The sequence below is a fragment of the Amblyomma americanum genome, unplaced genomic scaffold, assembly GCF_052857255.1.
Source record: "Amblyomma americanum isolate KBUSLIRL-KWMA unplaced genomic scaffold, ASM5285725v1 scaffold_173, whole genome shotgun sequence".
NCBI lineage: Eukaryota > Metazoa > Arthropoda > Arachnida > Ixodida > Ixodidae > Amblyomma > Amblyomma americanum.
In genome coordinates, this window is record NW_027526645.1 from 163,246 (window position 1) to 178,845 (window position 15,600).

General features: G+C 48.5%; 1 protein-coding gene across 1 annotated transcript; it reads right to left on the minus strand.

Moving 5' to 3' along the window:
• Nucleotides 1-12,485: 12,485 nt before the first annotated feature.
• On the minus strand, nt 12,486-15,368 carry LOC144112474 (uncharacterized). The gene is made up of 2 exons (XM_077645306.1): nt 15,217-15,368; nt 12,486-15,008 (listed from the first exon to the last, which is right to left on the minus strand). Exon 2 carries the CDS (start codon nt 14,997-14,999, stop codon nt 14,388-14,390), a length of 612 nt encoding a protein of 203 aa, XP_077501432.1. The 5' UTR covers nt 15,000-15,008; nt 15,217-15,368; the 3' UTR covers nt 12,486-14,387.
• Nucleotides 15,369-15,600: the final 232 nt, after the last annotated feature.

Here is a 15,600-nt window from a genome sequence, read left to right on the forward strand (position 1 = left end):
GCGCGTTAACTGCAGAGGGCAACCACAGCGCTTGTCCTGTCCTCGCCTCGTCCTCTGTAGTTACCGCGGTATGCCTTCTGCGTATAGAAAACCAACTTGGCGTTGATAAACAACTTCCCGTTGAAAAGAACACGCTTGCCTTGAAATTGTGGTTACGACTTTTCGAGCTAATAAAATGTCTGTTTTCATGCAATAGAGCGTCCTTTCATAAGAGTCATCTCACAGCACACGGGCGCCTTAGCGTTTTGCCTCCATAAAAACGTAGCCGCCGCGGTCGGGTTTGAACCCGGGAACTCCGATCGTTTGTCGAGCGCCCTAGCCACTGAGCCAACGCGGCGGGTGTAGTGGAGCTAATAATAACTGGTTTTGGGGGAAAGGAAATGGCGCAGTATCTGTCTCATATATCATTGGACACCTGAACCACGCCGTAAGGGAAGGGATAATTAAAGGAGGGAGTGAAGGAACAAAGGAAGAAAGCTGCCCGTAGTGGAGGGCTGCGGAATAATTTCGACCACCTGGGGATCTTCAACGTGCACTGACATCGCGCAGCACACGGGCGCCTTAGCGTTTTGCCTCCATAAAAACGTAGCCGCCGCGGTCGGGTTCGAACCCGGGAACCCCGATCATTTCCCGAGCGTCCTAGCCACTGAGCCAACGCGGCGGGTGTAGTGGAGCTAGAAACTGCTTTTTGAGGGAAGAGAATGGCGCAGTAATTCTCACATCACGGTAAATACTTTTCTATTCGAGATGTTCGCCATTAGGCATAATGAGAAAGGAAGAGAGGGGTATGGAGGAGAGAAAAAGGGGTGTAAACAAGCGCTCTCGCTTAGAAAGTGACAAAAGTTCTCGACAAAGCGATTGTCTAGTATCCGTTTGCGATAGTAACCTTCCATGTAAAATTAATAATATTAACTGTTTTTTTTAGGAAAGGAAATGGCGCAGTATGTCTCGTATATCGTTGGACACCTGAACCGCGCCGAAAGGGAAGGGATAAAGGAGGGAGTGAAAGAAGAAAGAGGTGCGGTAGTGGAGGGCTCCGGAATAATTTCGACCACCTGTTATCTTTAACGTGCACCGACATCGCGCAGCATACGGGTAGACTCCGTTGATCGTGAGGAAAGGAAACGCGCCTACCTGGCTCCCTGGGTCAGTGGATCCCTTAACCGCGCTTTTGGGTGCATGGTGTGCTTTTTCATATCATGCTCACCATTGCTGAAACGCCAGCCATTTTTTCTGGATTGCGTTCGTCATGTGGTTGGTTGGTAATAACTTTATTTAGACCCATTTCAGTGGTACAGATGAGGTTGGGTGAAGGGGGAGGGGTGTTGAGCAGGACGGCGACGGGCCCTCCAGCCGCCCTAGATGGCCGGACACTGTTGGGCCGCGGCGACCGTCAACGTCCAGCCCACGATGCGAAGCTGTAGCTCCGCCTGTGAGCTGCACAGCTAGTGCAGCCTCCCATCCCTCCTGTGATTCTGTCCCTTGGAAGGGAGGTTTCAGTTTGATTGTTAAAATTTGATATGTGCGTTTAGAATTCGTAGTGACAGGTAGGAGATTTCTCCCAACTTTATATGACGGTATTTAATATCTGCTACGGGTCCCATTTGGACCCAAGGAATGAAACAATATTGTAAATATGGCGCAGTGCTTGAAGCTTGCTTAACCTCCGCCACAGGTTGGCCCGGTATTGCACTGCCTATGGGATCGGCCAGGGACATTATAGCGCACGTCTTTTCTATCCTATCCTTCTATCCGATCTTTTGACTCTCCTACTTTCAGCAAGTGGCAGCGATTGTGGCTAAGCTTGAGTCAGTGGCCAGGCCTGTGCACTTTCCTTTTCATTCTTCCTGACAACACCTATGTATGAGGGAGAGGAGGAAAGGCGATGGAACTGTGGCGGTTTGTAATCGACGCCATACCACCTGCTCGGTTTTGGTCAGAGAAGGAAGAGGAGGGTGGTAGATTTGGCGGGAATTTCTGTAATGCATTGCGGTGTCGTGATAGATGTGCATCTTCGAAAAATAAAATGGTTCTATAGCCCGTAGGAATTTCATGAATCGTGGCGTTTTAATTTTCGTTCCAAATTTTTGCTCGGTTTGTACAAAATTTGTTTATGTGCATATAAAAGAATAACATGGTGGCTACCGTTGGATTTCGTCAGGCCTTGGAATAATAATAATAATAATAATAATAACAATAATAATAATAATAATAATAATAATAATAATAATAATAATAATAATAATAATAATTGGTTTTTGGGGAAAGGAAATGGCGCAGTATCTGTCTCATATATCGTCGGACACCTGAACCGCGCCGTAAGGGAAGGGATAAAGGAGGGAGTGAAAGAAGAAAGGAAGAAAGAGGTGCCGTAGTGGAGGGCTCCGGGATAATTTCGACCACCTAGGGATCTTTAACGTGCACTGACATCGCACAGCACACGGGCGCCTTAGCGTTTTTCCTCCATAAAAACGCAGCCGCCGCGATCGGGTTCGAACCCGGGAACTCCGGGTCAGTAGCCGAGCGCCCTAACCTCTGAGTCACCGCAGCGTGGTCTTGGTATGCCATTTGGGCCGAAAAATATTTGCTTTTGAATCGAAATACTAAACGGCGTCTTAAGAGAATGCAGGAGTGGATGCGTTCATGCACATACGACGATATATGGTGTGGGGCAGCTATTGGTGCCGCTTGTTTGCTTCTGGTTAGGAGAAAAATCCTCTGTGTTTTCCGTGCCTTCACTTCAGCTTTTTCGTGCTTTTATTGGCTCTGATAAAAGACGTTTGCGCGTGGCAAAAGAAAAGAAGGTAAAATGGTTTGAACTGAGGCTTCTCCTTTCGGGGGGTAGGGTTCGCTCGAAAATCGCAACCGAACCAGCGCGCCTTATTGTGTTTGTGATGATTGCTTCGCGAAAACTGCGCTGAGGAAGTCTGAGGGGAAAGCGGTCTAAGAGGCGAAAGCTGATCATTTTAAAGCGGCGAGTTTTGCCTACGGGTGTATGAATAACACGTTTGTTGCGCGTGTCGTGCACTGTTTGCCTGCCATGTCTGTAATAATAATAATAATATAATAATAATATAATAATAATAATACAATAATTGGTTTTTTGGGGAAATGAAATGACGCGTTATCTACCTAATGTAGATCGTTGGACAACTGAACCGCGCCGTAAGGGAAGGGATAAAGGAGTGAATGAAAGAAGAACGCAAGAAAGAGGTGCCGCAGTGGAGGGCTTCGGAATAATTTAGACCACCTGAGGATCTTTAACGTGCAGTGTATCGCACAGCACACGGGTAGACTCCGTTGATTTTGAGGAAAGGAAACACGCCTAACTGGCTCCCTGGGTCAGTGGACCCCTTAACCGCGCTTTCGGGTGCATGGTGTGCTTTTTCATATCATGCTTACCATTGCTGAAACGCCAGCCATTTTTTATGGATTTCATGCGTCATGTGGTTGGTTGGTAATAAATTTATTTAGACCCATTTCAGTGGAACAGATGAGGTTGGGTGAAGGGGGAGAGGTGTTAAAGGGACACCGAGGAGAAATTGAAATTGGCTGTATCGAAAGAATACCAGATCCTGATCACAAAAACGCCACTCTTACTGAAAACAAAGCTATTGTAACGTACAAAAAAAAACAAGAACCAAAAAACAGGTATCACCGCCATAGGCCAATCTCGCAATTACAAGCGTGGTGACGTCATAGGACAAGAGACGCCACCTTGGAGGAATTTTCCTTCCTACATGGAGCCGCCAATCTCTGAGGCTGACAAAGGAAGGTTGCGCGGTCCAATATTCAAGTATGTTCTGTTTATAAAACCGATAGTGCACTTTTATCACACAAGGAAGACAGACAAAAGACAGCCTGAATGTTGGAAGCAAAGAAAACCGATGCTTGGCGGCGCCACAGGCGGCCAGGAGAGTTTCGATTTGTTATGACACTTCGCGTCTATGAGCTTTGCGTGCCCCGTGGTTTTGTTTTTGACGCGCCTCGATTTACGATCGCCGAACAGCAGAGGAACTCTAAGTGCCGCTTCAAGTGCTAGTTAACCTTTGAAGGAGCCTGTTAAGGCTGATCAGATGATCGCAACGGTCGATGAAAAACTATGATGGCACGATTGTCGGTGATCGTACAAGGCAGTTCGCAGTATAAAGAACACTTGTGTCTTCGCACGCTCGCCCGGCGAAACATTCCTGGTTGTGCAAGTCAACTTCAAGCTACATAACGGAAATCGTTTATTAGGGATGGGAGACAAGGTACAAGGCAGTTAAGAAAAATTGCTGATGGCCTAGCTCTGTTAGGCCAAAATATACGTAGCGAAAGCACGGAGACTTCTGCATCGGAAGAGTGCATTCACTAGATGTGCCTTTATTGTCAATTGCCACTTGAGCCGTAGTGGCGGTGTGGTAAGGCCCTGGTTCGATTCCGAGCCTCGGCGCAGGATTTTTTTTTAATTCAGTGAGTGGGTGGGGGTTTCAGTGGATCCCATAGATGCCGCCACCGAATAAGTTGGTTGGCGGTTAAGCGCAGGCTCTGTTAAGGCGTGTTTATGCTCCGGCGTGACGCGCACGTGCGCGCTAAACGGCGACGTCACGTCGGCCAAAGCGAGACCCTCTATACTCCAACTGCGCTTGACCGCCGACGCGTTCGGCGGCTTCGGCGCACTCTGGCCTCACTGGCTGAGACTTGGAGCATGTCTCTATTTCGCGCCGAGTGCGCCAGCCGCCGCCGGCCCGGCCAGACTGATTCGGCTCCGCGGCGAGGTGCGCGTTCTGACGTAATTCAATAGCTTCGACAGTTAGGCGGAGCTGTTCTTTTCGAGATCTCGGCTAATTTAATCCATTCACAGTACACATCTGAAGGTACATGCAAGTGGGCGAGAGAGCCCGATCCAGTGGACCCGTTGGATCCAGCGGAATCCGTTGCAGCGTCGTGCGTCGGCTTCAGTTTCCAGGCGCCAACTTTAAACGCGACCGCCCTTGAGCACCCATCCGTTTTTTGTGGCAAAATAAATAAATAAATAAATAACTTGGCCCTTGCAACCGCACGTGGGAGATCTCGACGCCGCCTGCTCCAATGTGCCACCGCCGCGCCGTTCAAGGATTCACAATTCGTTGGCCCCAAAGCCCCGGCCAGCTTCCGATGGGCGCGATGCGCCGACCTTGTCCTGGCCCCTCGCGACTCCGCGCACCGCGGTTATGATATTTAATTTGCCACGGCTGCTCACGGCGGCAGGGGGAAACGACCCGTCGGCGCCTAACCTAACCGTGCTTCCTCAAAAGCATCTCATGCTCTCTGGGACTAAGGTCGCGAAATGCAGGCCGGAGTTTTTGCGAGAATTTCGTCGTCGGGTTCGGGAACGGGATCCATCGTAACGCTGGCAAGACGCCGGTGCAAACGTAAACGAAGCGACGGTAGATGCCGATCCCCGATAGATGCCTTCAACATGCGGCGGCGGTAGCTTTCATTTCGGCAGCTGCTAGACCGCACCGCTAGCAGCTAGAAATCACGGAGTCTGCGTTTACGTCACGTTTCACGTCACTCAGTCATATGACGTCAAAAGAGTTCACCGTGACGTCATAAGTGTTCTCGAATTTGAATCGGAGCGCGGGAAAAACTTTTTCAACTTCGAATACAAATTTCTTTGAAATAAATGGATCTCTCGCTCACGGAAAAGCGGCAATTGACAAAGCCATGAAATGCCGAACTATCAGATTTTGCTAACAAAAAAAAATTATAGAGTTCTCCTCACTGTCCCTTTAAGAGACCGGAAGCGGGCGGAGTGGGTGAGGGAACAAACGCGGGTTAATGACATCCTAGTCGAAATCAAGAGGAAGAAATGGGCTTGGGCAGGGCATGTAATGCGAAGGCAAGATAACCGCTAGTCCTTAAGGGTAACGGAGTGGATTCCAAGAGAAGGTAAGCGTAGCAGGGGGCGCCAGAAGGTTAGGTGGGCGGATGAAGAAGTTTGCAAGCATATAGGTGGGCGCAGCTGGCAAAGTAAGGGGTTAATTGGGGAGACATGAGAGAGGCCTCTGATCTGCAGTGGGTGTAATCAGGATTATGATGATATTTCCTGATAGTCGTAATATTACTTCTTCTCTTCCGTGGTGGTACTCTCCTGTGTTTTCCGGAGCGCAGATGAGGCTGCACGTGCGGGCGAATCCGGGGCTTTGGAGAGTGCATCTCATAAATGTTCATAGCACCCTTGTTGTGGGGTTTCTCTCCTTTCGGTTGGTGTGTTCGCGCTAAGCACTTTTCATAATATATGGCACACTATTTACCAAACTTTTTTATTTTGTCTGTTAAGCCCTTAGTTTTTGAATATTTTGACGAGTTACGTGCAGTGGAGAGGTTGCTTCGTCTGCAAGCTTCTCGAAAAGCTTATGTATTTTGGTGCGATGTAGCCAAAATTTCTTCGGCCACAGCGTCGAGGGTAACAGCAGTTTCTATATTATAAAAACTTATATGGATATTGCTTAAGGTGGGCTACACGCCTGTCAATGATTAAGGAGCCTAACAGTAATAGTTAAAAAGTTAACTACTCAAAATTAGTTAACCAGTCTGCTAGTTAGCACATCTTAGCCATATACCGATTGACTGCACCGCTGGCAATGCTATGTCGACAAAAGCGCTCTTCTAACTCGGTATATAATCGAAACATGCACTAAACTATTCTGTGTGCTACTTTCGCTGAAACATGGAACAGTCCGGGACTGTAATCTGCAAACTATTGCTGCAGGCCGCTTCTATCGAACCTCAGAAAGGGGCAAGTACCAAGATCGAGAATAGGGCATTGCAATCTCTGGAAGTTCATGCCACACCGGTACACTCACCTGATCTGTACCGTTCCGTAGCACGGGCTCATGCTTATACAGGGTGCAAAAACAAGATATTTGAGGTAGGCCAGGGAAACCCCTTACATACAGCTACCAGCTGGCTTGCGCATCTAGGCAATTTTTCTCTTGCTATTAATTAAGTTGTAATTAAGATAATTTTTCTAGATGTGTATATATTGAGTTTATACAGCAGATGTGAATAGCAAAGTTGGAGAGCACGTTCAGAAACCCCTACCCATTTATTTGCGATAAAGAAAGCCTCGCGTGTATCTTTTTTCCGAGCTCCAAGGAAAGCCCGCGAAATGCAAAAAAAAAAAAAATCACGCGACTAGCGCGTTCGCGCGCCACGATTGTGCTCCTCTAAATCCAGGCTTGAGTGAACGAAATCAGCTGCTGGCACTGCGCGACGACCCCGTAGCTCCGGCAGGCCGATATGTCGACGGTGGTTAATTGCGACGCCCGCTCGAGCCACTCTGCAAGCGCGACAGTGCAAATTGAAGCGAGGCGAGCTCCCTATAAATAGGTCCAAGGGTGCCGGCATGTTGGACACTGGACTGTGCGCGTAGAACAGGAAAGAGTTGAGGATTAAGCTCCCCCACGCTCTCCCCAGAGTTTAATGTTGAATTCCAATGGCAGATCCGGATCAAGTTTTATTGCTCTGTTGGGAGCAATCGTAATCCAATGGCAAAATGGTTGTGCGAGTTGTCTGTTCCAATGGCAGATCGGGATCAAACGTCGATCCCGGATCGCTCCGTGGAGCAGCGATATTTGCTCCGCCGAAATCTGCAGATTTGACCGGAACCCCGCGTGACGTTTTTCTTTCCCGCGTCTGCTTCCGGTCATGACGGGCTGCATCCTTCCTGTCGTCGCTACGCGGTGATCCGGGCATCATACAAGCAGTATTTTTGACCTTTTTTGGATTGAATTATCTCAAATGTAAATATTTTTCGTTTTGTTCGCGTCTGCACAAATTAAAACAAACAATTGTCTTAACAGGATGTCAATTCCACCGCGGTCAATTCTTTGTGACCGCTTTTTAGACCAAAATCGTTGACTTTTTGAACCTCCCGCGCTTTCTGACGTCAGACGACGCGTAATCTCTATGCCTAGTAGCTCTGTAAATAAGGAAGCAATCTGAAAATTTGGCGCGTTTCATCGCTAGAATTTTGTGGTGCGGGCATCATCACACAACGTGAAAGCTTCGTGCGCCTTTTGTTTGCCGTGAACGTAAGAGACAGAGTGGCGACAAAGACGAATCGCTGGTGAAGCGAGAGGCCGCGCTTCGACGGGCGCCGCCATGTTGCCTGAACTATTCTTGCGCTGAAGTGCCCCCGCGGGAGCGCATGCATTCGATTGGCAAAATGGGAGGGAGTGATATCCGCCTGAACTATGCGCTCCGTTTGTGATCCGGCGGAGCGCTCCCGATCTGCCACTGGAATTCAACATAAAAAAAGCGAACGGTTTTTAATGAATCTTTTGTATATTTTGCCATTCCATCATATTGAAAGAAATGTTTTATAATCATTCCTAATTATTCCGCGCCGATTTGACCGTAGGGGCCTAGGTGAGAGGTTTTTTTTTTCTTTTTTTAGGGGGGGGGGGGCATTAATATTACCGACAATATTATTTCTCTTCACGACCTTTTGGGAAGCTTATGCCGCCCCGACTGCTCTAATCGCTCGCGAGGAGGCGGCTGGATGTTGATGTAGAAAGATGAAGGACGCCAACGGAAGGAATTAAAGTGCAGCCAAGAGTCGCGAGCTCAGAGAAACACCGGGGGCATCGGCCCAGCTGAAATGCCCCCTTTCCCTCGCGATGGTGTGCCAGGTTCGACACTTTTGGACGCAGTGCAACGCTCGCCAGAAACTGCGACTGGGGCTCACCTTCAAGACAGCGTGCCCCAAAAGTAAAACAGAGCACTCGCTCTGGCCGCTAACATCACAGAATAGTACTGGTCGTCAGCCGGACGTACCACGCGCGCCCATGTTTGCGCATGCGCATGTGAGCGCGCCGTGGTTAAAGTTTTTCCAAGCTCGAGTGCTCCATTTTACTGCTTACAATATCGGAGCGATCCATTTCAAAACAATTTCGCGCCAAGTCTAGCAGCAAGTGACTGTTTTGCAAGACGGCCCTTTACCGCAAATTAAACGTCGTTTGTCACTGAATAAAGTTGCGCTTGATCGTTACAAAAATAGTTTGTACAGCTTCCGTGCTCGGTGTTTAACGCTATGACTTGTCTGCAAATTCCTGAGGGAGAACGGTTGTGCAGGCGTAAAGGAACGGAGAAAAATGGTGCATCCTGTCCATTCCTTTACGCGCCGTGGGTGCTTTGAGTCTAAGGACGCGGGACCTAACCCTGGCAGCATTGGGCGGAGGCGGATGCAAAAACGCCCGAGTGCTGGCGATCTCTTAGAACCTCAGGTGGTCTAAACTGGTATGACTTTTTCTCCTTCCTTTACGCTGGTGAAGTTCTCACGAAGGAAATGTGACTCCTTACAATGCGGGAACTGTGAGCCGATTTCTTGGTAAAAGCGAGATTCAATGAACGACTTGTATTCAATTCAATTCATATATTTCACCACACACACACACACACACACACACACACACACACACACACACACACACACACACACACACACACACACACACACACACACACACACACACACACACATATATATATATATATATATATATATATATATATATATATATATATATATATATATATATATATATATATATATATATATATATATATATTGTTGGAGCTCTTAATTGGGTAAAAAGCTGCTCGGGGCAGATTTACGAGGCCCAGGACACCATAAACAGGTAGAGCAGTGCAGGTACATGATTACAATATGCCAACAAAACAATATTATATGCAATGTTATATACAAGGAAAACACGGCTAGGGTATACAATACAAAAACTGACTCTGTAAGAACTGAACATATTACATGTTCAAAAACCAACTATCGTAGGCGACGTAATCATGCAATGGACGTCAGTATTTGGTAAAGAAACACAATGTGATCAAAAGCTGGACAGACATTTAGGTTTTTACAGTGCATTAAGAAATTGTTCCCGCAAGTCGTGTCCTGTGGGCTTAGCGTTAAATTTAAACTTTTTTAACAGCGAGGGAAGGTTATGTTTCAATGACTGGCTCTTATAATTTGTTCGGAAACGGGGGACGTGCCAGTTTTCTCTGTTTCGTGTGGATACGACTGGTTCGTGGGGTTGTAGTGAAGCGGCGACAATTAAAAAGTCACGAGATGAATTAGTCACAGAGAAGTATGTACGCAAAATTCGGAAATCGTATAATGAAAAGACAGGAATGACCTTATAGGTTGCGAAAAGCGGGCCGGTATGTCCTAAGCGTTCATGATTCCCGATGTATCGTATAATTCTTTTTTGGGTTGTAAATTTTTTGTTTATTTTAGTTGGTTGTGGTGCTCCAGACAAGATTACAATAGTTGATATGTGAAGCAAATAAGGCATGGTATATTTGGAGCTTAACGCGTGTTGGAAGGAAAGTGCGACAACGCGAGACGACTCCATCCTAGAGCCGGATTTTGCGCTCCTTCATGGATCTAGGGCTCGGCTCCGGTTGGGGTTCGCGGCTAACGAGTTGCGTGATGGACGAGCTGTGCTCGCTTGAGCACAGGTATCGCAATGCCGGTGCTCATTTGCTCCAACGCTGCGCTGAAGTGGTTCCATACTATAATGCTGATCGCTCAGCCACCAAGACGCGATGACAGTAGAGCTCCCTGTGGGTACTCAGTTGCTTCTAATCGGCTTCAAGATCAAACTCTCTTTAGTTAGTGCAAGGTGCCAACACGATCCGTTTTACTAGCCGGATACAACTCAAGAATGCAGCGGTAAATACCCTTCGAAAGAGGCCCTCTAGCCAATGGAGTCGGCTTGGTGTTCTTCCTGGCTAATGTCTCTAAATGCATCTAAAACAAAGTTAATGTCGTTTACTAACTGCTCCACTCGAATTCCTACAGCCTACTTCATCAATAACGATGGCGTACAAGTTACAAGTACCCAGGAGTTCACTTTCAGTCTGACCTAACCTGGCATTACCATATTGACACAATCTTAGCATCAGCAAACCGCACACTCGGCCTTCTCGGGCGTAATCTCAAACAGGCGCCTTCACACTTTAAAAAACTTCCTTACTTAACTCTAATCCGCCCGAATGTTGAGTACGCTTCTCCCATATGGGATCCTCGACAAGCATACGTCATAAACAACATTTAATCCCCGCAAAACCATGCTGTTCGCTTCATCTTTTCAGGCTTTCCACGCTTCACCAGTGTCACAGCATTAAAACAATGTGCAGTGTTGGAACCACTATCACGTCGAGGCCACTTCGCTCGCCTAAGCTTACTTCGCAAATTGTACCATCGTATCCCACCCTCCACGATGACTTCTTTTTGCCACCCCCTGCAGTCTTTCCTCGCCGTGGCCACGATAACAAAATAAAACGCGTAACGTGCCGTTCATCGCTTTACGCGAGACCATTCATTCCTTGCACCTTAATAGACTGGAACAACCTGCCATCACACATAGCTACTGAGGTTAACTTTCAATCCTTCCAGCATTCGTTAAAGCAAACCGTGGACTAACAGATTTTGTATTTTTGTTGTATTATGTGCATTATAGTACTACTGAGTATTTTATTTTGCGTTGTTTGTTATTTGTGTATTTTACTAGCTTTATTTCATACTTCGTTATTACATGCATTATTTGTTTTATTTCAAGTGCCTGTGCCGTACTTTTATGCTTGTATCCCCCCCCCCCTTCTATGTAATACCCTCGCACGAGGGCCTTTAGGGGTACTGTAGATAAATAAACAAATAAATAAATTGCCATGACGTGCAGTTAACCCCATTCCACAAGCGCACGTGCCAGCCACCTCCGTTGTCACGCTAGGGGATTAACCGCGATATGATTACAAACCCTGGAAGCCATTGTCTGAGCGATAAGTTATATCACACAATGGTACCGTTTTAGCTATACGGCTGTGAGCTGCTATTCTACGTGAATCGCCAGTAACCCATGGGTGCTTCTTGGGAGCTTGAACGCACAGTTCTTGTTTGGTTCACGACTTCCCGTAACAGAACGCAAGCACTTCTTTCGAGCTTCAGTGCGCCTGCGTAGGGATATAAATTACTGGCGAATACGAAATGCGTAAAAAAAGCTAGCCCTAAAAGCCCAGTACCAGGAACAGACACATACGAATCCAACTCTAGACATTCATGTATTCTCCGCGATTCCCACGTTAAACCTACGCGATTAACAACGTGGGTGAAGTGCCATATAGGAGACCAGAGTTGAGAAAGGAGCAAGGTTTCACTCTCTACAAATGCGCGTTGCAAAATATAAACGTTGCTGTTCGCTGATCGGACGTTGTTCCCTGCCCAGAACGCATATGTCTGGATAATTGAGACGCTTGTGCTCGATGCGAAGGGTATTATTTGTGCGCCCACGCAAAGCACCTGGTAGAAGAGGGTGTTCACTTTTCTATAAAGTTTACCTTCTATAAAGATGTGTTCCGTCCAAACACAAGTTCCAGTTGAACCACGTATCATGTAATGCGAGAAATGGAAGAATAACTAACGATGAACTCTGGATTCATAGATATCACAGTACGGCCTTTATTACATTCTAAATGTACGAAATAAAAGCGAAAAATAATTGGAGGGAAGCAGTCACACACACACACATGTATATATTATTGAGTGATAAATAAACACCATTCACCAGGCACACAATTAAAGCAAAACTATCATTCCACTGAGGTTCAAAACTTTCTCGACAACCCAGAAGGCGGCGCACGCAGCAACCGCATCACCAAGCGGTTTTGCACCTGTGTCAGCTCAAGGTTCCAGCGCCTCCGAAACAGAACGGATACACACTAGGAAAAGAAGGCCATGGCAACGCGCGCACATTGCGCTTGTTCAGCTGAGCAATCACTTCACATGGATCGCCTGCCGCTCGTAGCACTTCAATGATTCAATAGCGCAGCAGACGCAGAACGGAGATATAGACAAGAAGGCGCTGAATGAATCTCTACCAACTCGCCCTGATTTCACCGATCAATGTTATTTCTAGAAGCAGCGCCTAGCCTGTCGAAGTATCCCTTCTGTCCGTGCTTGCTGCGCTGCTGTGAGTCACGAATCTATACCAACTCGTCGAAATTTCTTCACTAGCATTTTCAGCTGGCAAAGGCGACCAAGGAGTCGCGGAGGCGAACTTTATAAAAGGCTGTCGCGCAGGAGGCGTTATCGACTTCCCCCCATTTCCTGCACTATGAGCGATCAATTTTTTTTTTTTGAAACCGCACACTGTTGCTTGTGCGATGCCTCGCATGTTGTCATTTTCGACGCTATACTTTTTCCTCGGCGGCATCAAACATTTGCGATACCTACAAATATTGCTGAAAGACTCTTCAAACGGCTCTTATGAAGCGGTCTTGCCACACTTCTACAATAACTGCGAAAAGTGAACGCGACGCTGGCAGGAGAGCCACTGTCCAGCGAACCCCGAGATGCATCCGTTCGGAATCCAACGCGGCAAACCGCTTCGGGCGTCAGTCGAAGCGTGACCTTGGCGTGTTTCGCACGGCCGCAACTAGCAAAGTGCTGACTAGGCAATGCAGCGTGAACAACACTGCCAGCTGCTTTTTGTTATCTCCCTTCCCGAAGTCTGCTTTCCCTGCCGCGTATGTAGTCGCAAATTTAATCGCAGTTCCACCAACACCCTGCCTTTGCGATATAACTTTTGAATTCTCTGGAAATCATGGCGTTCACTTTGACTATGCCACGTATTGCTGTAACGGGCCAAAGTACCAAGTAAGTAAAAGGCGAGAATCGGCCAACGGAACCGCAGGGACGGTCAGAAAACATAACGGGATCAGTAATGTAGGTACAATTCAGCGAAATAGCAACCACGGAATACATTGCAGAGAGCGCAGACTACGATTATTCGAGCACAAATCGCGTTCACAAAACTGTCGTACGGGTTTATTCTCTTCCACTCCGACTTGATCATCGAAATCACGGAATTGACACTTGCACATTGTCAAGGCGTAGTCTCAAAAACTCCCAAGATTGAAGACAATGCCGAACAAGACACGGGCTTACCGTTAGCTGTAGGCACGCTTATAATCACTGAGCGCGAACATGGGAAGAAATGGATGGATAAAATAGTTCGAGAGATCAACGCTATCTGAAAGTGACCGGGCCAGCGTAAAATATTTAAGCCTGGTCACATTCGCCCTGCGCTGTAGGCGTACCGCGCGCAAAAGAATTCCCAGCAGTATGCCTTTGAACAAGATGCTCAGAGCACAATGGCATTGTAAGACAGACGTGACGACATCTTGAAGAATTCACGATACTCAGAGATCTCGGTATATAAAGTAGTAAAACACGTTAGTCAACCACTGCGACAGTTACCGGAACATTTGCACAGGGCCGTAAAGACGGACATCGTTTAAACAGGATGTCTGAACATGACAAGCCTGCCGCGAAAACAGTATCACAGGTTATTCACGTTGTACGCGTCGACGAGTTCGCGCAGGAGCTCCTCGAAGACGGCCACCACCTCGTCCTCAATGTCGAAACGGAATGCGCCACGGAACAGCAGCGACAGCAGCTCACTCTGGGCTAGAAACACACGCAGGCCGCGGAAGTTGACGCGCATCTCGTCCATCTCGAGGGCCTCGACGGACTGCAGATCGAGCTGGCCGTCGTGGCTCAACTCGACGACCAGCTCGAGCGAGTCAACCTCGACGTCCATCTCGGCCGCCTCGGTGCGCGCCCCGAACGTGACGTTGGCGTTGTAGCGGATGGACAGCCGGCTGAGCAGAAGGTTGGCGCGGATGAGGGATCCTTCGGACGGAGTCAGGTTGATCGCGCGCAGGCTGGCCACGCTGCGCAGCGTCCCGTTGGAGAGGGCGGCCTCGCCGCTGAACGAGCCGAGGCCGACGCGGAAGACGCGGTCTTGGAGCACCACATCACGCACCGGCGCCGACTCGAGACTGGACAGCACCGCGCGGGCGGCCACCAGGGCTTCGACGGCCGGCTTGGGCGCACCGTGCACGGCCTCCGACAGCAGGCACAGGGCGAGCAGGCTGGCCGCGGCGTTCATTGCCGCCACCTGGGAAGGAGCATCGTCGCTGACTGCGCTCTGCGGAGGACGCGCGCTGTGTGCGGCGGCGGAGGAGGCTGGTCGTGGAAAAACAAGGCATCCCTCCCCCGGCCACTCCGCCCAGGAGCAAGGTCGCCGGTTGGTCGGGGAAACACGGCGCGCAATCATTGGGCACGCAGCCACGCACGGCGCGTGCTTTCGCGTCGCGCGCTCTCACCTGGAAGTGCCGCCGAACAGTCGTCCTGCCCGGCGGCTCAGCAGCACGGGGCGGAATACGCAGTCTCGGCGTCTGCTGTGCAGCCTGCAAGCTAGATCAACTGGTGGCCGAAGTCCCATAGGCCACCAGCGTGACGACAGAGCGAGGCACGAGTTTCGTGGCGCCACCTAGGAGAGGCGCTATTTTCAAGTAACAAACAAAAAGCGTGACGTCATAAAACGTGTATGCGGCGCGGATTTTGAACATTATCATTTTTTCCGATGACAAAAGACTAGACCAACGACGACAGAAGGCAGAACGGTGCTCGTACAAGTCGGCAAATAACGCACACAGTAACTCTTGAGCCGATTTAACTTGGCAGGAGTTTTGACTGCTAAGTCATCT